The sequence below is a fragment of the Bombina bombina genome, chromosome 3 (assembly GCF_027579735.1).
Source record: "Bombina bombina isolate aBomBom1 chromosome 3, aBomBom1.pri, whole genome shotgun sequence".
Classification (NCBI taxonomy): domain Eukaryota; kingdom Metazoa; phylum Chordata; class Amphibia; order Anura; family Bombinatoridae; genus Bombina; species Bombina bombina.
In genome coordinates, this window is record NC_069501.1 from 143,113,391 (window position 1) to 143,140,299 (window position 26,909).

The window sequence follows — 26,909 nt, forward strand, 5'->3', positions numbered from 1 at the left end:
GGACATGATACGCTACATTGTATCATGTCTGCTAGCACTATAATAAATTGACCCATTAGTAGCTAACAGATAAATCAGTAATTCTGGTGATTGTAAAGTGAAAAAGTCTTGTGAAAGGCATACTTATTGTACAGTATAAAAAACTAAAATTCTTTTCATGATACAGATAAAGCATGTCATTTTAAACAACTTTCCACTTTCCAATTTACTTCTAATATCTAATTTGCTTTGTTTACTTGGTATCCATTTAAAAAAAAAAAAAAAACATACCTAGATAGCCTTAGGAGCTAGCTGCTGATTGGTGGCTGCACATATATGACTCCTGTCATTGGCTTACTGATCTGTTTGGCTAGCTCCCAGCAGAGCACTTGCTATTCCGAAAAAACGTTTGGTATCATGTCCCTTTAAAGATTTTAAGCAAAATGGATTTTTCAATGGTTTATTTTTTATTTTATTTATTTTTGTTGTTGAGAGTTCAAACTCTTGTATACGTTATTTTCACAAATGAATAAGACGTTCTTATGTTGACTAAAGAGTTATTATTGTTAGCTATGGATGTTTACAAAACCTCTCCTAGTGGAATTCCTTAATTCTTTGTAAAAGGTTATATTCAGTTTATTGCTAGGTGAGGTACTAATTAGGGGAACTAAGTGTACTGGGGGGTATTTAACACAGTACATGGACGAGTGAGGATGCAGTTTGAAATACATACAACAGTATGATATCAACAAGGTGATTCTTTGTGTGCAAACGCCCAATGGATTTGCAAATACTGGTGTCTATTTAATGGATTCACAAATACTGGTCTCTATTTAATGGATTTGCAAATACTGGTGTCTATTTCTATTTCTGGTCAGTCTAATCCTTAAGAAAACCATAAGAAAATCCTGAATATCTTGTGGTTTTTCAGTAAATTCACAGGCGCCAATTTAACTCCGTGAGCTTCTGGGCACATGTTTCTGGCAAGCCTTCAGACTCGCCAGAAACAGCAGTTATGAAGCAGCGATCACAAAGACCACTGCTCCATAACCTGTCCGTCTGCTCTGAGCACCGGAAATCAACCACATCGAGTACGATCGGGTTGATTGACACCTCCCTGCTGGCAGCCCATTGGCCGCAAGTCTGCAGGGGGCGGCATTGCACCAGCAGCTCTTGTGAGTTGCTGGTGCAATGCTGAATATGGAGAACGTATTGCTCTCCGCATTCAGCGAGGTCTGGCAGACCTGATCTGCACTGTCGGATCAGGTCCGGCAGACTTTGTTAAACAGAGGCCATTCTGTTAACTTTGTCAATACTATACAATGAATTTGGTAGTGGTATACATTGAAACTCTTAAAAATTATATTTGGACAGTTTCAAATGGCAGACCTTAAATTCTCAGTTCACAGATTATTAAACAAGATTGATTTCCTATTTTTTAAACTATATATAATTAAAATCACACTTTTAATATATGAATTGTGTACATATTTTGTATATAGAGATCACAATGTTTATTTAGGACAGCAACAAAGTGAATGTTATGAGTGGAGCGCTATTTATCACTCCCGCTTGCATGCTATCTCCGCTCAACTTCAGTTCTTTGAGCGTATCATGTAGGTAAAGTATTTTTCCATTAATGTTGGTTTTTTTGTAACCTATGGGGTGTTAGGTTAGGGGGGGGGGTTGGTGTTTAAGGGGTTTAGATGTTAGTGGTTATTTTGCCATGGGGGTTGTGATAGGAGTTATGCTGGTTTAGGGGTTAATAGTGTAATGGGTTATTTTGCGATAGGGGTTGTGGTGGTTTAGGGGATAACAGTGTAGTGGGTTACTTTGCCATTGTGGTTGTGGTGGTTTAGGGGTTAATAGTTTAGTGGGGTAGTTTGCAATGTGGGTGTGTAGTGGTTTAGGGGTTAATAGAGTACTTTAGTGCAATTGTTTACTCCAGCCAAACTCTTTACAGAAATTTTCAGGTTGCATAAAAAGTTTTAGCATTAAATGCGATTGCGTTTGAGCGATCACATGTAACTTTCAACTTGTAATACATGCAGATATTGCTGCTCAACACAGCCCATAAAAAAATAGTTTGAATAAACAAATTTGCAGTAATTTAAAAAGCAAGCCACTTGTAATTATGTATTGGAGCATAAAAAAACACTGCAATCTCGCAATTGCTTTTATGCTCCTCTCACTAACGATAGGGCTCCACTTGTAATCTAGCCTTAGTTGTGTTAAATTGGATTTTTAATGCTATTTTTGATTCCATAAAGTTCTGTGGAAATAATTGTTTCTAACAGTTTAAACTAGATTTTCCTGTTATATTGTTTACATATATTATGTGACTACTAATTCAGCTGTTAGTCCATTATAATTTTTTTTCAGAAAAAAAAATTGGAAAACTGTTCTATCAGCATGACATCAAACCAAATTCTCAGCTGACATGGTTAAGAGCTATGTAGAACATAAGTCAACAGATATAATACTCAAAATTTTATAACTGCCACAAGAGCTCTGACCTTAATATAATTTAAACTTTGTGAGATAGGTTGGACTGAAAAAAAAAATATAAAAAAAAATATGAGAAATCTTTGGAAACATTTTGCCTTGTCAATTGCAAGCAGACAGAATAGCAATTGCATGCTATTTGGTAAAAAAAAGAAGGGGTGAATTAAAAAAACTACTCTAAATTTAGGTTTCAAAAAATTACCTTAAAGTCAACTCATAACTGAAGACTCTAAAATCAAAATTAAACTAACATAATTCAGATAGAGGACCTCATAAACATAAGGCAGGGGGATATGGATTCTGACTTCTTCGTGCAATGCTCTAATGCCAGATCATGTCAATCACCGAACACCAATGTGGTGGAGAGTAAAATGCAGTAGCCGTATAACTGCTGATTTTTACATTGTGGAAAGCAGGCTCTCATAAGCAAGCCTGCCCAACAGGGTTCAAAGGCAGTGTCCACTGCATAGTACATAGTGCTTAATGTACTTAGCCACGTAAGCTGCTTCAGAACCTTTGCGGGCAGGTTCGCACATGCGAGTCTGATTTCCGCTATCTAAAGCAGTGGTGATCAGATAGCCGCTTCTAACACTCTCCGCCACTTCTGAGTTTGCTTTCACTCAGGGTGACTAACAGGCCCTAAGGGGGCGGAATTACACACTCGCCGAAGTGTGTAATGATGCATACAGCAATGGACTAACAGGGTTCAAGTTGAGAACCTTGTCCATGCGCCTTTTAGTACATGTGACCCATTGAGTCTAAACAACATGCAATTTTAAACAACTTTGCCATTTGCTTCTATTATTAAATTTGCTTTTTTCCTTTGATAACAAAATTATAAAATTGATAATTAAAGTAGACTGGAAAGTTTTTAAAATGTCATGCTCTATCCAATCTACTTAAGTTTAATGTTTACTTTAAAATGCCTTTAAAGTTTGAATTTGATCTTTAATTTCAAACAGAGAAAATGTTAACCTGCACTGCTCTAACAAATATTTGTTAATTAAAAAAAAATGCATTTCTGTTTTTATTAAAAATACTGTTTCTCATTCACAGTGACATATTTAAATTACCAATGTGTACATTTGTAAAAGCATGCATTTTATTCCCCTGTAACTTTTCTTTTCAAAACAAATTAAAAATCAAGTAATTTTATAAGCAGCATTCATTAAAAGTTCTTTCTACATTTTTTTTCTTATAATTCAAAATCTCAAGATCCAGCATAACCACATTTCTAGTCTATAAATGGTAAAACTTAATTATCTCTTGGCGTATTAAAAAATGCATTCCCCTTAGCTGTGCTGCTGATTTCATTATTCCAATCTATTAAAGAGTAATTAAAACCTCCTGCGACCTAAATTTTAGCCTTTACCCTTTCTTATGAGTTGGCATATTCCTCACAACCAAGTAGTGAATTTTATTCCAAATGGTTTCTGCTATACATATTATATTAAGTAACAAAAAGCTTTTATAAAAAAACAGTACCTTCATTCTCCGTGAATTGTACACATGCTGTGAAATGCTTGGGTTTATTTTATTTTTAATGGAATTTTTTTTTATATTAAAATCTATGCTAACCCCTCAAATCACAATTCACAACCGATTGTTGCTAAATGAGGAGATACTTGCATATTTTGCATTGATTTGTATATTTTACCTATCATGGACAGAGTACACATAAACTTATAGGATGTTTTATTTTCATTTTTATTTTGTTAAATATATTATGTAGATTCATAAATGTGTTTGTAGATATTAGAGGAGATTCCTAAAAACCTTTAGGATGATCAATTTCTGTAGCACCACTTGGCTTGCACTCTATTTTGTTGACCTATTTTGGAGCTTAAACTTAAAGGGCTGATTTTCAACAGAAAAACACAATTTCTGTCAATGGGGAACATTGTAGATAAAGCATTTTATAATGTTTTTTCTAAAGGATTATGGTCAATCCTTTGGTTGGCAATATATTTTGCCAATGAAGTAAGGGCCAGATTACAAGTGAGGCGCAAATATATATATATATATATATATATATATATATATATATACACACACATGTATATAATATATACATATATATACAGTGGATATAAAAAGTCTACACACCCCTGTTAAAATGTCAGGTTTCTGTGATGTAAAAAAATCAGACAAAGATAAATCATTTCAGAACTATTTCCACCTTTAATGTGACCTATAAACTGTACAACTCAATTGAAAAACAACTAAAATGTTTTAGGTAGAGGGAAAAAAAAATAATAATATGGTTGCATAAGTGTGCACACCCTTAAACTAATACTTTGTTGAAGCACCTTTTGATTTTATTACAGCACTCAGTTTTTTTGGGTATGAGTTTTCTCTGTCAGATTGTGAGGGCATCTCCTGTGCACAGCCCTCTTCAGATCACCCCACAGATTTTCAGTCGGATTCAGGTCTGGGCTCTGGCTGGGCCATTCCAAAACTTTAATCTTCTTCTGGTGAAGCCATTCCTTTGTTGATTTGGATTTATGCTTTGGGTCGTTGTCATGCTGAAAGATGAAGTTCCTCTTCATGTCCAGCTTTCTAACAGAAGCCTGAAGTTTTGTGCCAATATTGACTGGTATTTGGAACTGTTCATAATTCCCTCTAGCTTAACTAAGGCCCCAGTTCCAGCTGAAGAAAAACAGCCCCAAAGCATGATGCTGCCACCACCATGCTGCACTGTGGGTATGGTGTTCTTTTGCTGATGTGCAGTGTTGTTTTTGCGCCAAACATATCTTTTGGAATTATGGCCAAAAAGTTCAACCTTGGTTTCATCAGACCATAACACCTTTTCCCACATGCTTTTGGGAGACTTCAGATGTGTTTTTGCAAAATGTAGCCTGGCTTGGATGTTTTTCTTCGTAAGAAAAGGCTTTCGTCTTGCCACTCTACCCCATAGCCCAGACATATGAAGAATACGGGAGATTGTTGGCACATGTACCACACAGCCAGTACTTGTCAGATATTCCTGCAGCTCCTTTAATCTTGCTGTAGCCTCCCAGACAAGTTTTCTTCTCGTCTTTTCATCAATTGTGGAGGGACGTCCAGTTCTTGGTAATGTCACTGTTGTGCCATATTTTCTCCACTTGATGATGACTGTCTTCACTGTGTTCCATGGTATATCTAATGCCTTGGAAATTATTTTGTACCCTTCTCCTGACTGATACCTTTTAACAATGAGATCCCTCTGATGCTTTGGAAGCTCTCTGTGGAACATGGCTTTTGCTGTGGGATGCGACTAAGAAAATTTCAGGAAAGACCAACTAGAGCAGCTGAACTTTATTTGGGGTTAATCAGAGGCACTTTAAATGATGACAGGTGTATGCTGACTCCTATTTAACATGATTTTGAATGTGATTGATTAATTCTGAACACAGCTGCATCCCCAGTGCACACTTATGCAACCACATTATTTTTTGTTTTTGTTTGTTTTCTTCCCTCCACCTAAAAGATTTCAATTTGTTTTTCAATTGAGTTGTACAGTTTATAGGTCACATTAAAGATGGATAAAGTTCTGAAATGATTTATCTTTGTCTCATTTTTTAACATCACAGAAACCTAACATTTTAACAGGGGTGTGTAGACTTTTTATATCCACTGTATATATATATATATATATATATATATATATATATATATATATATATATATATATATATATATATATATATATATATATATATATATACACATATATACATGTGTATTGGAGCCCTTTGCATTTAAGTAGATGAAAACATGAAAAAGCATATTTATACAATATTCATATTTTCATGTCAGGTTTGCACATATGAGAATATGTGAATGGGTTTACGCTTATGAGAATGTGCAATTGGGCTTCCGCATATGAGAATATGGAATTGGGTTAGCACAAATGAGAATATGCGATCATGTTTGCGCGAGAGTGGGGTGGCCCTAAATAGGATATGTTAGTTTTAAAACATGTTTTTTTTTCTTTGTTTATTCAACATATACCTGATTGCTTAAATGGTGCCCATTAGGATGAAATCTATAAGTGTATCTTGAACGCATATTGGCTAATATGTATGAAGGAAAGATGTTTCAATGATCGTGATTGTCTGTATTTTTCCTTTGCCATTTATTAATTTATTTTCTGTATACCTAAATAATCATTATATTTTTATCTATATCAAGTTATTCTTAGGCTGTTTTATTTATCCCACTTTAAATATTTAATTATCTTTAAGGGATTAGACTGTGGAAATTTGGGGGATAAATTGGTCATTACTAAATTGTGATCAAGGCTTAATGCCAAAACTTATTTATGAGATACACAGAAATTTGATGCCCGTAAATTTGGCGCGTTAAATAACCAGCCATTACAAGTTGCTGGTCAATGCTCCCTCAAGCTTGCGGTTTCAATTGCACTAAGTGCAATTAACCAGAAGCCAGACCTCTGATTAAATATAAAAAGTTGCCCCAATTGTCCCCAAAATAAAAAGGACAGTTATTTAAAATAAAAATACATATAAACATTAAAAAAAAAACTGGACACAGCATTTATAAGGGGTTAAAGTGAGGGAATGTGGGGTGTTTGGAAAAACAAAATCTCCTTTACATAGAGGTCAATGGGGGACTGTGTTTTTACTATAAATATATATGTATATGTTTATATACATATATATATTTAAGTGTTAATATGAGTATATACATATACAAACACATAAATATTTATGTATATAAGCATATACATATATATTTATTTATTGCTGTCCAACGCTAAATGATTTGCTTACTGAGCTGTGCTATGTGGTTTGCAGTGTCTATTAGCATAAGGCTCCCATTGAAGCCTATGGAAGCACGCTCTCGTGAGCACTTGGCTAACGGGCGATGCGAACGTGCAGTTGCATTTGCATTGAGACACACTTGTAATGCCAGCGCACAATTCTGTGCGATAGTATTACTGAGTAATATTGAGTAATATTGCACTGCACTTGTAATATTGCCCTTATTACTTTTATAGTAAATATTTTTATATAATTTTTAAATTACGTGTACCCTATGTATTATTGATTCTGGCCAAGGTTAAGCATGGTTTGGACGTTCCTGTGCAAGGAGGTGTATGCAGTCCTAGGCTTTTATGTGAGAAAATAAGGAAGGGAGAATAGCGGAGCTGAGCATTGAATTAAAAATCAAAAACAAAACTGTTGGTGAATTTGGGATTCTGATAATATAATACAATTAATACTATTATGAGTTTGTAATTGGAATATAACATTTCATAGAATCTAAATGAATGGCTTTTTATACAGACAATAAATAGACATGAGTGTACTTTTATAAAGTCTTAGTAAATTTGTGGCCTACACAAAAAGTTATTGCATAAAAAATATTATTTTTTTGTGAATCTAATAATAAAGTTCACAGAACTCGACTCAAAAGATTAGAATTGTGTATACTAGTAAAAGAAAATAAGTGTAATAAGGGAGATAAGAATATACTATGAAACCATCATGAGGAAAACATGAAAAAATTGCAAATGGAGACAGTTTAAACAGTATACAAAAAGCCAGTGCCCACCCCTCCCTTACCATGTTTTCAAATAGTTCTGAATGATTAAGCTATCCTGAATGGGTTACATGCTACTCGGGGAGCCCCTTAGGTCCAATCAGCCCTCCAAGTGCAACCCCCAACAAAGAGATGTTTGTAAAGACAGGTGGAGAAATCCAACAACCTGTTAGTTATATATCCCAGTCCAAGAGATGGTTATGGATTTAGGTTTCTATATGTCCAGTCAACAGAGAATCAAGATAGTACAATGGGCTACATCACCTTACAACCAATGTGACAGGTCTAAGATAGACAAAAATATTGAAAAGGGGTATATGTTCCTTGCACCCCTGCTGATATGCAAAATTTTCGGCTGATTCTAACTTCAGTTTGTGATGTAGAGCTTAGAGTTAACTCAGGGAACTCAGACATGCTTATTAAATAGCTTTTGCCCTTTCTGAGTGTCAGCACTGCAAGACCATTATACAACTCTCTTGTCTACTTGCAGAGCCTGGAGATTATGGGGATTTTTATAAGACTTTACAACAGTCAACACAGAGGCAAAACTGACAAGTAGTTCTTTATTTTTGTGACTGGCATTAGAAAAAAATGTATTTGTGGTCTAGCTGAACCAGTAGCAAAATCAGGGAAACTGACTGTCCTAAATTGGAAAGCGAAAACCTTTATTTGGTTTTCATAATGAGCAGAAATACATCATGGAAAAAAGGCAACAAGACAACAAAAGAGACCATCAAAGTTGTTGTTTTTAGCAAAGGCAACATTTTATACACAAAAAATACAAATAACAATAATTACTCTTGCTGGCAGACATTTACATTTCCCTCTATGATAGACACCCACGGACAGCATGTATGTTACCTGTTTGAGCAGATTACCCACTTTAACCAGGACTGCTCAAGAAATCCTAGTAACAGTGGGATTCAAGAGCTCACTATAAATCCACAGCATTCTGATCCTATGTTCAAAGTATGTTTGCAAAGACAATAGGATAACCTTGAGATCCTTGCCCTCTTGCACCTGTGGAACTAAATGGTCTATTTGCTACATGTTAATTTAATAATCTACCCATAATGTTCCCTGTAGACATTAGAGTCTGGGTCTGTTTATTGATTCCTCCTTAATCCATAAATACCCATGTATGTAAGTAGCTTCTATTATCCAAAAAGTCCTCTTACTGAGAAACATTAATTTAGCCACCAATCAACAAGTGCTACCCAGGTGATGAACCAAAAATGGGCCGGCTCCTAATCTTACATTTATGCTTTTAAACTAAAGATACAGAGAGAATAAAGAAAAATTGATAATAGGATAAAATTTGAAAGCTGCTAAAATTGCATGCTCTATCTGAATCATGAAAGAAGAAAATTGGGTTTCATATCCCTTTAAATATAGCTGTTTCACATCAGTCAGATACTACACAGGTTATGTTTTTAATACTTTCCTTTAGTGGAATCATATTAATTAGTAATATACAGATTTGTGGAAGATTGAGAGGGTCTGCTTACTACAGCAGTTTTGTGTGTATTTATTTAGAGCGCAGGGTCCTTTTTTGCTGTTATATTGAGACAACTACTTCTGGTTTTTCCTATTTCACAATCCATCTCTCCAAAGCATGAGGATGTTGTACTCATGTATTAACTTGTAGGATTCATGTTGTCTGCTCCCCCTGTGACAATAACCCTAAAGCCCAGGGCCCCAACCCTTACTTACCTCAATATTCCCTCAGGACAACAGAATATAAAGACCTTTTGACATTGTAGAACACCAATTCTACATTTCTAAAAACTGTCTTCAGTTCCAAGGAAAAGATAAATTAAGATTTGTATTTAACTCTCAGCTTGTTCTGCACATATTTTATTTTCCCTAAACTTCCACCATCTTTTTTTCTTCACAACCTCTGAAGCTTCTCTCTTTAATGTTGTCAACACTTGTGTATTTTCTTCTATATCTGCTATACCCCAACAGTCAATGCCTCTTCCCATTTAGATATGATGGTCATTAGCTGACCTCAACCAGAATCAGTGTTACACCAAAGGCCCTTGCTTCTTTGTATAAGACCTAAAGTATAACCTGCACAACCTATTTTTTTTTGTTACTTTACCTTCATTCAGTACATGGATACTTTCCCCATCATATCTTCATAGCATCCCCTGTCACCCAGTAGCCCCTGCAACCACAGACAAAGGCCAACAAATACTAACTTCCATTGCCTGCATTAACCATCTTAAAGTGTGACAGTAAATATGCGGGGTTGTTTTGTAGAAGACCATGACTGAGTAGGCTAAAGAACTGGGGTTGTTTTTTTAGAGGATTTGGATGTGCTGCTTTATAAACTGTGTGAAAAAAATATTTTGTTGTCTTTCCTTTTTCCGCATACAATTGCATTTTTTTTTTAAATAAAGTTTAGTTACGGTGAACATTCTGTGCTTGGACTCAGAATATGAACTGTTTCTGTCATTGACTTCCTACAGCTGTTTGCAATAAATTATGTTTATAGAACTTCAGAGAATACCTTTCAAAGTGCTAACAAGCGGATAACACAATTGCTATGTGATTTCTTCTTTTTTCCAACAGTCAGTAATAACAGAGTCTGAATTTAAAATAAATTTGATATGTGGTAATCACAAGTGTACTCTGCACCACAATTACAGTCCTAAGCAAAAATAATGCATGTTCTGTGAAAGTTGTGATTCAGTGCTGTAATATTAGAACACTTTGTGCATATTATTCATTCTGAGTGGAGTGTACATAAATAGATCACATGAAAAAACATCACATCAAAATAGATCCCACCCTACTAAAGTCAGCCTGCATTCAAATTATTCTTTACCCTCGGCAATTTAATAATACTAAGAGAGGGCAATACTGTGATTGCAATTAAAAATAAATCAAACAGTTTGTACATTTTAGGCAATGCATTTTTCACATCAATTAATAATGTTCTTTTCAACTAGGTTTTGTAAATTCGGAAGTGTCATATTTCTTTAACTGAGCTAACATTTGGTATATACCTACATTTTAAATTAAACATTATTGAAAATGGGGAATTAATACTTAGACAAATGATTTTAGTTTTCTGAAAATATGTGAGAGGGAGTAATGCCTTATTCCAAAAATAACAACAAAGTTGTTTTCATTTATTTTTAATAGCAAATAGAAAACATTAAATATGCTATGTGTTTCTCATGTATATTGTTTAAGACTGTTAATGTTTTATCAGATATCACACACAAAAAATAGTAAAAATAGTTACAGACAGGAGAGTGAATACTTTTGCAGAAGTATCCAAGTGGCATTACTTGTAACAGCGTATGATTATAAGCAATGCATCATCTTAAAGACCAGCTGTTTCACATTAGTCCAGATAAAAGGGCAAACCACAAGACTGGATTTGGATGGAACATAACTTGTAGAAGAATAAATAATGCATTTGTTGTTTTCTGATGAAGATACCTCCCTCACCATTATAAAGTTCATATATTTATTAAGCATCTTATTCACTCTTTGGAGTGTCCTTTTTTAATGTTAAATTTAAACTCCACAATGATCCAGTAGCAGAGACCCAATATCAGGGAGAGAATCTTAAAAATTGTTGAATCTTTCAGTTTGTGGCCGCTTTATCTTATTGTGTTGTCCTTGCAAGTTGAAAATACCTTACACTGTTCTAAATTGAGTCCAGATTTCATAGTCTCAAGCAGTAATTCGATGAGCTGAATATTTAAGCCTTCATGATTTTCATTTCATATGCATATATACTGTAATCTGTAGTGAAAGTGCCTCAGAGACTCGACCTCCAAACAAACTTGGCAGACGCACGCTTCACCCCTATAAAGTGTGGGGTTTCTTCTGGGCTGAAGGTCAGATGTACTTTAATTAATATTTAAAGCCCTAAAACTATTAACCATTTTCCTCAATAAAAAAAATCATCTATGATTGTTGTATTGATGTGTAATTAACAAAACACAACAAAAGTGATAAACACAACAAAAGTGATAAAATAAATCAAAGGTACAGCATGTTTTTGAATATATACACCAATAACACTAAATATATCAAAGACACTTGTAAGTACATTTACCATAACCACTGAAAGACCGATGAAGTTTCATTTTAGGCAGGTATTGTCTTTCCTCTACTAATCTTTCATACTGTATTCTTTTTTATTGCAAAATATATTATCACGTTTAGTAGAATAAAGGTATATAAATAATTAATATATATATTAGTGATTAATTTTATGCTTCTTGATTTAGTGGTGCCTTTTACAAAGTGCTCTGAGAAATGGAACTTGGTTAATTTTTATGAAGCCACAATATAATCCCAAGCCCAAGTTATTATTAAACGATTTGCTTATATGCACATTGTAATATTTTTTAAATCTAGTCTCTCTTCAGCCATCAAAGAATGCTGAACAGCTATGATATACAACGACAAAAAAACAAAAAATACATTTACAACAAATAATTTTACTCACAAGTATGCAGCTTTTCCTTCTTCTAGATCTTTACTTTTTCCACTGGTTCCACTTTTCTTTCCACAAATTCTTCTGGTTATGCACATCAACAAGCCACATTGTCTTAAAAAGAAGCAACTCACATCCGTCACAACAAGAATTAGAAGAATTGCTGTTACTGCCAATCCAATGACTGCACCAATCCCAAGACCACTGAAAAGAGTATCTAATAAATAAAAAAATAAAAAAAAGTTATGTCCATTCAAAAACAATAATTTTAATCAAAGCAAATTGGACTATATTACAAGTGGCATGCTAACTTGCACACATATTACAAGTTAAAAGTAAATACGGCTGCTGGCTCATCAGGTTATCACATTTGAAGTCCTTGCATAAAAGATTAGGGCTAAATAAAAAGTTGCACTAATCACAAAATAAATATGTTAAAATACAGTGTTACACTTATATATACACAATCTGATAAAAATGACTCAGGTAAATATTAAAAATAAAAAGTTATAAGCGTTAAAAGGTATATGGTACATGACAAGGTATTTGAATGGAAAGGTTTATAATGTATATCTAAATAGGTATATATACATATGTATTTATGTGTATTCATCTGTGTTTACGTTTATATGTGTATATATATATTATTATTGTCGGTTATTTGTAGAGTGCCAACAGATTCTGCAGCGCTAATATGTATATACATACATATATACTCATATAAACAGATATATACACTTGGATATTTATATACTTGAAGCCCTTTCCACTCAAATACCTTTAAGAAATGAATTATATATATATATATATATATATATATATATATATATATTTAAAATTAAATAAAACTTTTCTTTATGTGAGGAACATAGATTTAAAAATTGGGTTACCACAGTTGGTTTAATGCGGTGTTGGGTTAGTGCATAAGCGATAAGTGTTAGTTTTGGGTTTTCTCCATTGAAGTCTATGGAGAGAAGAGGTTAACATGCTCATGATATTCAAAGTCCTCAAGTTAGCGTGCGTCGGTTATCAGTTGCGCACATTTTATTTTCAACTTGTAATACGCGCACTAACCCGGACGTGTTAAAAGTTTACTTCTGGCAATATTTGTGCACAAAAAAAAGTGCTAAATAGCGTGCCACTTGTAATCTGGCCTATTGTAATTTCATTGGTTAATATCATATATCATAGATATCTAAAAATATGTTTCTATACTGCATTGTTTGAACAAGTAAACAAAATATGACAAGCAAAATATAATCCTTTAAATTTTACAGATTTTCAACAAACATACCCTTGAGATGGTCTATATTAATAGATATATTGCTATATTGGTGGAATCCAGAAAACTATGTTTTTTCAAGTTCAAGTCTTTCAGTTCTGCACATGTAGCCAATGGGCTCCATTTATCAAGCAGTGGAACCTGCTTTTGGGCCTTGATGGTGAAGGCTCATTTTGCTTCTTAACCTCTCCACCACTTCAGAAGTGTTGGAGTAAAATCCCCCAAACTCCTTTGTGCAGGGTAACTGACAGGCCCTGCTTTTGAGTGAGACCAATTTTTTTCTTGCATGATTCAGATAGAGCGTGACATTTTAAGCAACTTTCTAATTTACTCCTATTATCACATTTTCTTCATTCTTGGTATCTTTATTTGAAATACAAGAATGTAAGTTTAGATGCTGGCCCATTTATGGTGAACAACCTGGGTTGTTCATGCTGATTGGTGGGTAAATTCATCCACCAATAAAAAAAGTGCTGTCCAGAGTACTAAACCAAAAAAAAAGCTTAGATGCCTTCTTTTTCAAATAAAGATAGCAAGAGAATGAAGAAAAATGATAATAGGAGTAAATTAGAAAGTTGCTTAAAATTGCATGCTCTATCTGCATCACAAAAGAAGAAATGTGGGTTCAGTGTCCCTTTAAATATTGAGAACTCTCATCAATTGCATCCCAGTTCATAAGAATTTTTTTTTTTGAGTTTTCAAATTATTTTTTGGATTTCTGTCGTTCAACAGATGCTACCATTAAACCCTTTTGGCATGTTTTGAGAAGTATGGCTCTTTTTAATGTTGTTGCTCTTGGCTACTTCTCATGTTATTAATCATTACGGCTTCCAGCTTTAATAAAACTAAAAATACAAATGTAATAACATTTTCAAACTATGAAGCATGTACACTACTAAAACAATGATAAATTAAGGCAGTGAACAAACAGTGTCCACTCCCCTCTTGAAGAGAACATGGATGGACAGGTTCCCAATCCCAAGTAGGGAAGATAGCCCTTTTGTGCTTTGTATAATGGGAACCAATGTGTGTGCTTGTACTCAGCGTATACTATAGTCTCACAGAAAATGGCTATAATCATAAAAAAATAGCTACTAAAACATTTAATAGAGCAACACCCCATGGAAATTCATTTTTATGCTTTTAATCATATATTTGTTTGTACATACCCACAAAAACATCTGAGTCTATGAGATAAATATTACTATTCCCATTTATGAAACGGTGGCCTGACAATGTTCCCAGCCAAGGAAGCTGTATAACCACATTAAGAGCTACTGAGGAGACATCTGCCACCCACAAGTGAAAATATTACACAGCTCCTCCTCCTGCTCAACTTTTAGATTGCCCCAGACTGATCAGTCTGATATTATTTAAGTCCACCACTTCTGAGGTGGGTAAGGGCTTAAAACAGCTGCTTCTTAACTTGGTAGTGCACAAGCCTGCATGCAAGTACTCAAAAACTGTTTTTGCAGCTTCATAAATGTGGGCCAGTGTATTGAATAAATCTACTAAGAAGCATTTTCTATTATTATTATTATTATTATTATTGTTATAATTATGTATTTATTACCATAAATGTGCTTCACTAATTATAGAGGACCTTAAAGGGCCATAATACCCAAATGTTTAAACACTTAAAAGTGATGCAGTATAGCTGTAAAAAGCTGACTAGAAAATATCACCTGAACATCTCTATGTAAAAAAGAAAGATATTTTACCTCAAAAATTTCTCAGTAGCCCCATCCCATTGTAAAGGACTTCTAAGCAACAAATCAGTATGTCTGTCCCGGGACAGTGGAAGGAACGAGCTTTCGTGCACACTCATCTTATTTCCCTATTCAGTGTAACAAAGTTTACAATGAAATCTCATGAGAGTTAAGTGTAATCTAATGAGATCATAATAAAAAAGTTCATGACCTCAGCACTGCTGATGCTGATTGGCTGCTGTTCATTTCTTCATTTTTTTTTCTCTTGCAGCTGGGCAACAGCTGAAGTATAATTTTTTACACAGAACTTACTCTGCTGAGCTGAGGAAATTGTGAGGTAAAATATCTTCCTTTTTTACATAGAGATGCTCAGGTGATATTTTCCTGTCAGCTTTTTACAGTTATACTGCATCAGTTTCAAGTGATTTAGCATAAGTGTATTATGTCACTTTAATACTGACAGAATATTACAGACAATAGAAAAACTTTACAAATGAAGACTAATGCAAATGTTTTTGGACTTACACTTATAAGCACCTCAAGTTTTTAATCCCAACACATTACTGACAATTTTAATGCTTTTATTAACAGAAACCAATAAGGGGGCAGCATTATACAAGTAATTTAATAAAGCAAAAAATGTTTTTTTTTTATGGTTCAATTATATTATTTTACCTTCCAAGTTTTGTATAAATCTGTTCTACTGATAAGATTTATATTATTCATTGCAGGAAGCGTAATGTAAAGCGACATGACCTCTACATACAAAAAGCATATTCATATATAAGGAACAGTGGGATATTTTCATACAGGTTAATTCAAGTAGTTGTAATTCTACATTGGTTGTAATTCAGTGCAAGTTAGAATATTCTCGTAAGCACTCATTTTTTTTTAAAGCTCTGGCATAATCCAGGAGATCTTTATGAAAAATATTTATTGGATTTCATACAAATCCCTCCTTGTTGCTAAATGTAATAAATCTTACCCGGACCCTCCTGAAATATATGTACAGGAATTCTTGACTTTCCAGCCACATGTTTTATTAAACTAGAATTAAATCTTATTCCTTTGTTTAGTATCAATTTTGTTCCTTATTTCAAGGCTATTACCTACATATCATATAATGTTCCATATTATTTTTCGAGCACCCATATCATCTTCCTCAATACATATTTTCTTTATATTAGTACATCCATGTTTATTCCAGAATAAACCAAAACATTAATGATGTTCTTAATTTGTTCAACAACAAATTTTACGATAGACACACATTACTCCCTGTAATAAAATTAGTTTAAAGGGCCATAATACCCAAATGTTTAAACACTTGAAAGTGATGCAGCATAGCTGTAAAAAGCTGACTAGAAAATATCTCCTGAACATCTCTATGTAAAAAAGAAAGATATTTTACCTCAAAAGTTCCTCAGTATCCACCTCCCATTATAAAGGATTTCTAAGCAGCATTTTAGTGTGTCTGTCCTGGGACAGCTTAGGGGATGAGCCTCGTGAACTCTCATATTATTTCACCAATCAGGTAAAGGAAGCTTAAAATGAAATCTCATGAGAGTTAAGTCAAATCTCATGAGATCACAGTAAGAGTTCATGACCTCAGCACTGCTGATGCTGATTGGCTGCTGTTCATTTCTTCATTTATTTTTATTTTTACCTGCAGCTGGGAGCAGGTGAAGTATAACTTTTTACACAGAACTTACTCTGCTGAGCTGAGGAGATTGTGAGGTAAAATATCTTCCTTTTTTACATAGAGATGCTCAGGTGATATCTTCCTGTCAGCTTTTTACAGTTATACTGCATCAGTTTCAAGTGATTTAGCATATGAGTATTATGTCCCTTTAAGCAAACTATTGAGTCAAATATCTATGTATTTACCTTTATATTCATTTACTTATTTCAAAGTAAAATTAAACTTCCGCACTATCTCCTTCCAAAATTAAATTCCATTGTATTAACAAACATCAAAGAAAGCCATTGGTGATCAAATCCTTACTAATGATATACATCATGACATAGATCTATTGAGAGATTTCTGAGATGTTATATGCAAAGGAAACTCACTCATCTCAAATGGTTTAGATTCTCAGAAAGAGTTTAGCAATCGTGTCTATGAGAGATGTGCAGCCAATACATTTTTGTTTCAGACAAAATTTTAGTTACCAATATTCAGGGAAATTTGTTTCCTTGAATATTTGGTGACTGCACTATTCGGTATTCATTTTGTTAAATATTTACATTTGTTTTTGTTAAAGGTTCACCTGAAGCTAAAATACTTACCTTAATGTGCTTTGCAGAGCATGGTGAGCACACTAAGGTATTAAAGGGACTCTGAACACAAATGGTTTCTTTTGTAATTCAGATAGAGCATGCGATTTTAAGCAACTTTCTAATTTACTCCTATTATCAATTTTTCTTCGTTCTCTTGCTATCTTTATTTGAAAAAAGAAGGCATCTAAGCTTTATTTTGGTTCAGTACTCCGGACAGCACTTTTTAATTGGTGGATCAATTTATCCATCAATCAGCAAGAACAACCCAGGTTGTTCACCAAAAATGGGCTGGCATCTAAACTTACATTCTTCCATTTCAAATAAAGATATCAAGAGAATGAAGAAAATTTGATAATAGGAGTAAATTAGAAAGTTGCTTAAAATGTCATGCTCTTTCTGAATCACGCAAGAAAAAAAATTAGGTTCAGTGTCCCTTTAACTGCTTAAATACTGACGTTAGAATTTTTTCATTTTCTTTATTTATGTTGGTGCATTCATTCGGATATTCGTTTCATTAAAACTAAAAGAAAATTAGATTTTCATGACAAATGTGCATTCATCCCTAAATTAATGCACATCTCTAGTGTCTATTATATGCCAGTGGTTAAGTATTTAGTTTGAGCTAAGGAAACATGTCATACGTCTATATGAAGTGATACATTTAAGTTTTTCTTCAAACATGTATATATTACTAAAAAAATATATGTAATTAAGTATTTTAATAAATGGGGCCACTACCCATTATGGGATACTTTTAATAGCCAAAGATATCCTTAGAAAAGGAAGTAACATTTAATTTTACTGCAGACAATCTAGCCAATTCCCCTTTTAGATTATCAAATTATTCTGTTGTTAAATAAATATATATCATACTTATTTTCTAAAATGTAGGGAATCTAGCTTATTTTCAGGTTTTATGTGAAAAAGTAGATTATAAAAACCATTAAAAAACAATTACATAGCCACACTAGGCTTATACTTTTTTTTCCTCCTAAAAGAAGAAATTAGCTGGTAATTCACTTCTGGTTTGCAAACATTTCAATTGCCTTGAACGTTATGGACACAATGGCATAGATTTCAGCATAGAAACCGGCATCACAAAAATGTTTAAAAAGCATACAAACTCCCCCCCCAAAAAAAAACAAAACCTCTACAAAGCAGTCCACTATAACGTGCAGAACAAAAAAAAAACCCATTAATTTAAAAATAAAGGTCAAGATAATTAAAAAAAAGATACAACTTTGTCAGCTTTTATATAGTAAGACACAACTGTGAGACAAGGTACTTCTCTGGGCAATCACACCTAAATTCCACATACTGAGTCTGCGTTTAGGTGAAAAATCTTGACCACACCTCAAGAACTCCGTATTCAGCATTGCACCAGCAGCTCACAAGAGCTACTGGTGCAATGCCGCCCCCTGCAGACTCGCGGCCAATGGGCCACTAGCAGGGAGGTGTCAGTCAACCCGATCGTACTCGATCGGGTTGATTTCCGGCGATGTCTGTCCGCCTGCTCAGAGCAGGCGGACAGGGTTATGGAGCAGCGGTCTTTCTGACACGGGCCATTCGGAGCTTGATAGATAGGCCCCAAAAAGTTAAATATGCATTTACGGTATCACTTCTGTGCCCTTTTATAAGGAAATAATATTTTAAAATGTTTATGTTTGAAAAATAAGAAGATATTTCTAAAGGCAATACAGTTTATTCTCATTATTTTAATTTATTTTATTTGTATTCATTTGATTATTTATTAAATGCTTAATCAATGTAAATACACTGACATTTTATTGCTAGGTTCTTTGGGGGCTTGTCCTTCTCCATCAAAGCTCAGAGAATACTGGATACCCAGGCATACAACATGCATTCACTGCTAATTTCATTTATATGTGAATAGCAAAAACAAAACAAAAATACTTAGTTTTCATATACATGATAACAAATATTTGAGCATGATGTCCCTTAAAGGGACAGTCAAGTCCAAAATAAACTTTTATGATTCAAATAGGGCATGTGATTTTAAACAATTTTCCAATTTACTTGTATCACCAATTTTGCTTGGTTCTCTTTGTATGCTTAGTTAAAAGCTAAACCTAGGAGGTTCCTATGCTAATTTCTTAGACCTTGAAGGCCGTCTGTAATCTGACAGTTTTTCACCACTAGAGGGTGTTAGTTCATGTGTTTCATATAAAATCATTGAGCTCATGCACGTGAAGTTACCTAGGAGTGGGCACTGGTTGGCTACAATGCAAGTCTGTCAAAAGAACTGAAATAAGGGGCAGTTTGCCGAGGCTTAGATACAAGGCAATCACAGAGGTAAAAAGTGTATTATAATCATGCTGGTTTTGCAAAACTGGGGAATGGGTAATAAAGGCATTATCTATCGCCTAGATTTATTGTTTTGTCGGTATAGACCCGCGGTGCTAACGCTGCCTTTTTTTCCAGCGCACCATTAAGACAACACTGGTATTTAGAATTGTCTGAATGGCTGCGTTAGCCTCAGAAAAGGGAGTGTAGAGCATAATTTAGCTCCACTTCAACCCTCAATACCAGCGTTGCCTACGGTAGCGGTAAGCTGGAAAAACGTGCTTGTGCACGATATCCCCATAGGAAACAATGGGGCTGAGCTGGCTGAAAAAAAACCTATCACCTGCAAAAAAGCAGCGTTCAGCTCCTAACGCAGCCCCATTGTTTCCTATGGGGAAACATTCTCTAAGTCTACACCTAACACCCTAACATAAACCCCGAGTCTAAACACCCCTAACCTTACACTTATTAACCCCTAATCTGCCACCCCCGCTATCGCTGACACCTACATTATATTATTAACCCCTAATCTGCCGCTCCGGACACCGCCGCAACCTACATTATAGCTATGAACCCATAATCTACTGCCCCTAACATCGCCGACACCTATATTATATTTATTACCCCCTAATCTGCCCCCCCCCATGTCGCCGTCACCTACCTACAATTATTAACCCCTAATCTGCCGACAGGACCTCGCCGCCACTATAATAAATGTATTAACCCCTAAACCGCCGCACTCCCGTCTCACAAACACTATAATAAATTTTATTAACCCCTAATCTGCCCTCCCTAACATCGCCGCCACCTACCTAAAATTATTAACCCTTAATCTGCCGCCCCCAACGTCGCAGCTACTATAATAAAGTTATTAACCCCTAAACCTAAGTCTAACCCTAACCCTAACACCCCCCTAAGTTAAATATAATTTAAATTAATCTAAATAAATGTACTATAATTAAATAAATTATTCCTATTTAAAACTAAATACTTACCTATAAAATAAACCCTAATATAGCTACAATATAACTAATAGTTACATGGTAGCTATTTTAGGATTTATATTTATTTTACAGGCAACTTTGTATTTATTTTAACTAGGTACAATAGCTATTAAATAATTAATAACTATTTAATAACTACCTAGTTAAAATAATTACAAAATTACCTGTAAAATAAATCCTAACCTAAGTTACAAATACACCTAACATTACACTATCAATAAATTAATTAAATACATTACCTACAATTAACTAAACTAAAATACAATTAAATAAACTAATCTATAATACAAAAAATCAAACACTAAATTACAGAAAATAAAATAAAAAAAGCTCCTCAAAATAATAAAATGCCCTGCCCTATTCTAAATTAAAAAGTAATCAGCTCTTTTACCAGCTCTTAAAAACGGCCTTTTGCGGGGCATTGACCCAAAGTAATCAGCTCTTTCTCTTACATGGTGTATCGAGTCCATGGATTCATCCTTACTTGTGGGATATTCTCATTCCCTACAGGAAGTGGCAAAGAGAGAACACAGCAGAGCTGTCCATATAGCTCCCCCTCAGGTTCCGCCCCCCAGTCATTCTCTTTGCCGCTCTAACAAGTAGCATCTACACGGGAGGGTAAAGTGAATGTGGTGTTAGATTTGTAGTTTTTATTTCTTCAATCAAAAGTTTCTTATTTTAAAATAGTGCCGGTTTGTACTATTTACTCTGTGGCAGAAAGTGATGAAGATTTCTGCTGAGAGGAAAACGATTTTAGCATGTTGTAACTAAAATCCATTGCTGTTCCCACACAGGACTGTTGAGTACCAGAAAACTTCAGTTGGGGGGAACAGTTTGCAGGCTTAACTGCTTTAAGGTATGTTTCAGTCATTTTTTCTAGTCAAGACTTAGTAATGCTAGAAGACTGACAAGAATCCCCATGTGGGAAAGGTAAGCCATATTCTGAGACTTAGTATAGAAGGAAGGCTTATTTGAAAGGGCTCAAAACACTGGTGGACACTGTTAAGGGGCAATCGATTATTTTTTTACAAAAATCTGATATTTATACAAGTTTATATTACATTTGAAACACTTTTTTGGAGTTTATTCCGCATGGCATATATTTAGACACCTATTTTGGCTTGGGAAGGCCCCACAACCCCAAAGTGAAGAGGGAGGGGGCCTGAAATTTGTGCCTCAGTTGTGCAGTTGATTTTACAGACAGCTTCATGCATCTCCATGTGAAGAGTCCAGAGATTACTTGAGGACTTCAGAGAGGCTTATTTTCAATCAAAACTAATCCCCAAGGAATGTAGGGCCACAGCAGAGGCTGTGGCATGGTGCTGTAGTTTTCTAACCGGTTGCCAGCTTTAATTTGCTCCGATTTAGGCAGTAAGGGGTTAATTGACTTGAAATTAACTGTGCAATCATTTCAAAGAATTAGGATCATATGGTGAAAATTTCATAAAGATTGGATGATTTTTGGAGATTTAGTAAAAAAGTGTGCGCTTTTTATTATTTAAAGGCACAGTACCGTTTTTTCAAAAATTGTATTTTACTGTATTTGAGTGCTGTCTAAGTCTGTTTAACATGTCTGAGCCTACAGATAGACCTTATTCTATGTGTTTAATAGCCATGGCGGTACCCTTTTTACATTTGTGTTTAAAGTGTGCTAAGGTATCTAAACATTTTAAAGACCATGCAGTGACACTTAAAAATGTAGCCCAAGATGATTCTTTAACGGAAGGTAACGAGGATAGTCCCTCCTTCCTCTCCCCATGTGTCGACACCAGTTACGCCCGCGCAAGCGATGCCTAGTACCTCTAGCGCATTGGCCCCTATTACATTACAACAATTAGCAGCAGTCATGGATAATTCCTTTGCGGCATTTCTTTCCAAACTGCCAGTTTTTCCTAAAAAGCGTGATAGCTCAGTTTTAAGAACAGAGGATGAGCAATCAGAAGTTTTGGATGATTTATCTGTTGTACCCTCACAACACTCTGAAGTGGCAGTGAGGGATGTACTGTCCGAGGGAGAAATTTCTGACACAGGAAGGGTTTCTCAGCGAGCAGAATCAGATTCCTTAGCGTTTAAATTTAAGCTGGAACACCTCCGCGTACTGCTTAAGGAGGTTTTAGCTACGCTGGATGATTGTGACCCCATGGTGGTCCCAGAAAAATTGTGTAAAATGGACAAGTTTCTAGAAGTCCCTGTATACACTGATGCGTTTCCGATCCCGAAGAGGGTGGCGGATATTGTGACTAGGGAGTGGGAGAGACCAGGTGTACCTTTTGTTTCCCCCCCTATCTTTAAGAAAATGTTCCCCATAACTGACCCCAGGCGGGACGCGTGGCAGACAGTCCCTAAGGTAGAGGGAGCAGTTTCAACACTAGCCAAGCGCTTTCAAAGATCCTATGGAAAAAAAATTAGAAGGTTTACTAAAGAAAATATTTGTTCAACAAGGTTTCCTTCTTCAACCGATTGCCTGCATTATTCCTGTAACTACTGCAGTGGCTTTTTGGTTTGAGGCGCTGGAGGAGTTGCTCCAGAGGGAGACTTCATATGACGAAGTCATGGATAGAATTCATGCTCTAAAGCTGGCTAATTCTTTTATCACAGATGCCGCTTTACAATTAGCTAAGTTAGCGGCGAAAAATTCTGGTTTTGCCATTATGGCGCGAAGAGCGCTTTGGCTCAAATCGTGGTCGGCTGACGTGTCGTCCAAAACAAAATTACTAAATATTCCTTTCAAGGGAAAGACCCTATTCGGCCCCGAGTTGAAAGAAATTATTTTGGATATCACTGGGGGAAAGGGCCATGCCCTTCCACAAGATAGACCGTTTAATTCCAAAAACAAGGCTAATTTTCGCTCCTTTTACAACTTCAGGAGCGGACCTGCTTCAACCTCTGCAACCGCAAAGCAAGAGGGTAACGCTTCCCAGCCCAAAGCAACCTGGAAGCCTTTGCAGGGCTGGAACAAGGGTAAACAGGCCAAGAAGCCTGCGGCTGGAACCAAAACAGCATGAAGGGGTAGCCCCCAATCCGGGACCGGATCTATTAGGGGGCAGACTTTCTCTCTTTGCTCAGGCTTGGGCAAGAGATGTTCCAGATCCCTGGGCATTAGAAATTGTTACTCAGGGGTATCTTCTAGAATTCAAGGACTCTCCTCCAAGGGGAAGGTTCCACATTTCTCGTTTGTCTTCAGACCAGACAAAGAAACAGGCGTTCTTACGCTGTGTAGAAGATCTTCTAAAGATGGGAGTGATACACCCAGTTCCAATTGCAGAACAAGGACTGGGCTTTTACTCAAACCTGTTTGTAGTTCCCAAAAAGGAAGGAACTTTCAGGCCAATCCTGGATCTAAAAATTCTAAACAAATTCCTCAGAGTTCCATCATTCAAAATGGAAACCATTTGGACAATCTTATCGATGATCCAGGAAGGTCAACATATGACTACCGTGGATCTAAAGGATGCGTACCTACATATTCCTATCCACAAAGATCATCATCAGTTCCTAAGGTTCGCCTTTCTGGACACGCATTGCCAGTTTGTGGCCCTTCCTTTCGGGTTGGCCACCGCTCCCAGAATTTTCACAAAGGTGCTAGGGTCCCTTCTAGCGGTACTAAGACCGTGGAGCATTGCAGTAGCACCTTACCTAGACAACATCTTAATACAGGCGTCGTCTTTTCACAGAGCCAAGGCTCATACGGACATTGTTCTGGCCTTTCTAAGGTCTCACGGGTGGAAGGTGAACGTAGAAAAAAGTTCTCTGTCCCCGCTCACAAGGGTTCCCTTCCTGGGAACACTAATAGAATCGGAAGAAATGAAAATATTTCTGACAGAGGTCAGGAAGTCAAAGCTTTTAACTACTTGCAGAGTTCTTCATTCCATTCCTCGGCCTTCTGTAGCTCAGTGCATGGAGGTAATCGGATTAATGGTTGCGGCAATGGACGTTGTCCCTTTTGCCCAAATTCATCTCAGACCACTGCAACTGTGCATGCTCAAACAGTGGAATGGGGATTATGCAGATTTGTCTCCTCAAATACAAATGGACCAGAAAATCAGAGATTCTCTTCTCTGGTGGTTGTTTCAGGATCACCTGTCTCAGGGAATGTGCTTCCGCAGACCGGAGTGGATCATTGTCACGACCGATGCCAGTCTGCTAGGCTGGGGTGCGGTCTGGGACTACCTAAAAACTCAGGGCCTATGGTCTCGGGAAGAATCTCTTCTCCCGATAAACATTTTGGAACTGATAAGGATATTCAATGCGCTCCAGGCATGGCCTCAACTAGCGGAGGCCAAATTCATCAGATTTCAGTCGGACAACATCACGACTGTAGCATACATCAATCATCAGGGAGGAACAAAGAGTTCCTTAGCGATGAAGGAAGTAACCAAGATCATCAAATGGGCGGAGGATCACTCCTGCCACCTATCTGCAATTTACATCCCAGGAGTAGACAACTGGGAGGCGGATTTTCTGAGTCGTCAGACTTTTCACCCGGGGGAGTGGGAACTCCACCCGGAGGTTTTTGCTCAGCTGACCCAGCTATGGGGCATTCCAGAATAGGATCTGATGGCATCCCGTCAGATCACCAAACTTCCCCTTTACGGATCCAGATCCAGGTCCAGGGACCCCAAGGCGGCATTGATAGATGCTCTAGTAGCGCCTTGGTCCTTCAGTCTAGCTTATGTCTTTCCACCGTTTCCTCTTTTCCCTCGGCTAGTAGCCAGAATCAAACAGGAGAAGGCTTCGGTAATTCTGATAGCGCCTGCGTGGCCACGCAGGACTTGGTATGCAGACCTAGTGGACATGTCATCGGTTCTACCATGGAAGCTGCCATCGAGGCAGGATCTTCTAATACAGGGTCCATTCAAGCATCCAAATCTAGTTTCTCTGCAACTGACTGCTTGGAGATTGAATGCTTAATTCTAGCTAAGCGTGGGTTCTCTGAATCAGTTATAGATACTCTGATCCAGGCCAGAAAGCCTGTCACCAGGAAAATTTACCATAAGATATGGCGGAAATATCTTTGTTGGTGTGAATCCAAGGGTTACTTGTGGAGTAAGATTAGGATTCCAAGGATATTGTCTTTTCTCCAAGAAGGATTGGAGAAGGGATTGTCAGCTAGTTCCTTAAAGGGACAGATATCTGCTCTGTCTATCCTGTTACACAAGCGTCTGGCAGCAGTACCAGACGTTCAGGCATTTGCACAGGCTCTAGTTAGAATCAAGCCTGTCTATAAACCTGTGGCTCCTCCATGGAGTCTAAATTTAGTTCTTTCAGTTGTTCAAGGGGTTCCATTTGAACCTTTACTTTCCATAGATATTAAGTTATTATCTTGGAAAGTTTGTTTTTTTTGGTAGCTATTTCTTCTGCTCGAAGAGTTTCAGAATTGTCTGCTTTGCAGTGTAATTCACCCTATCTGGTGTTCCAAGCAGATAAGGTTGTTTTGCGTACCAAACCTGGCTTCCTTCCAAAAGTGTTTTTTAATAAGAATATTAACCAGGAAATCATTGTTCCTTCTCTGTGCCCTAATCCAGTTTCTAAGAAGGAACGACTGTTACACAATCTTGATGTGGTTCGTGCTTTAAAATTCTATTTAAAAGCAACTAAAGATTTCAAACAAACATCATCCTTGTTTGTTGTCTATTCTGGTAAGAGGAGAAGTCAAAAAGTGACTACTACCTCTCTTTCCTTCTGGCTGAAAGCATCATCCGATTGGCATATGAGACTGCTGGAAAGCAGCCTCCTGAACAAATACCGCTCATTCCACCAGAGCTGTGGCTTCCACATGGAATTGCAAGAATGAGGCTTCTGTTGAACAGATTTGAAAGGAAGCAACTTGGTCT

General features: G+C 36.1%; 1 protein-coding gene across 1 annotated transcript in view; it reads right to left on the reverse strand.

Moving 5' to 3' along the window:
• Positions 1 to 26,909, reverse strand: part of NCAM2 (neural cell adhesion molecule 2) — a 609,436-nt gene that overhangs the window by 37,238 nt on the left and 545,289 nt on the right. The window contains 1 exon segment of the mRNA XM_053706007.1: positions 12,509 to 12,713. Coding sequence (XP_053561982.1) covers positions 12,509 to 12,713 — 205 coding nt within the window.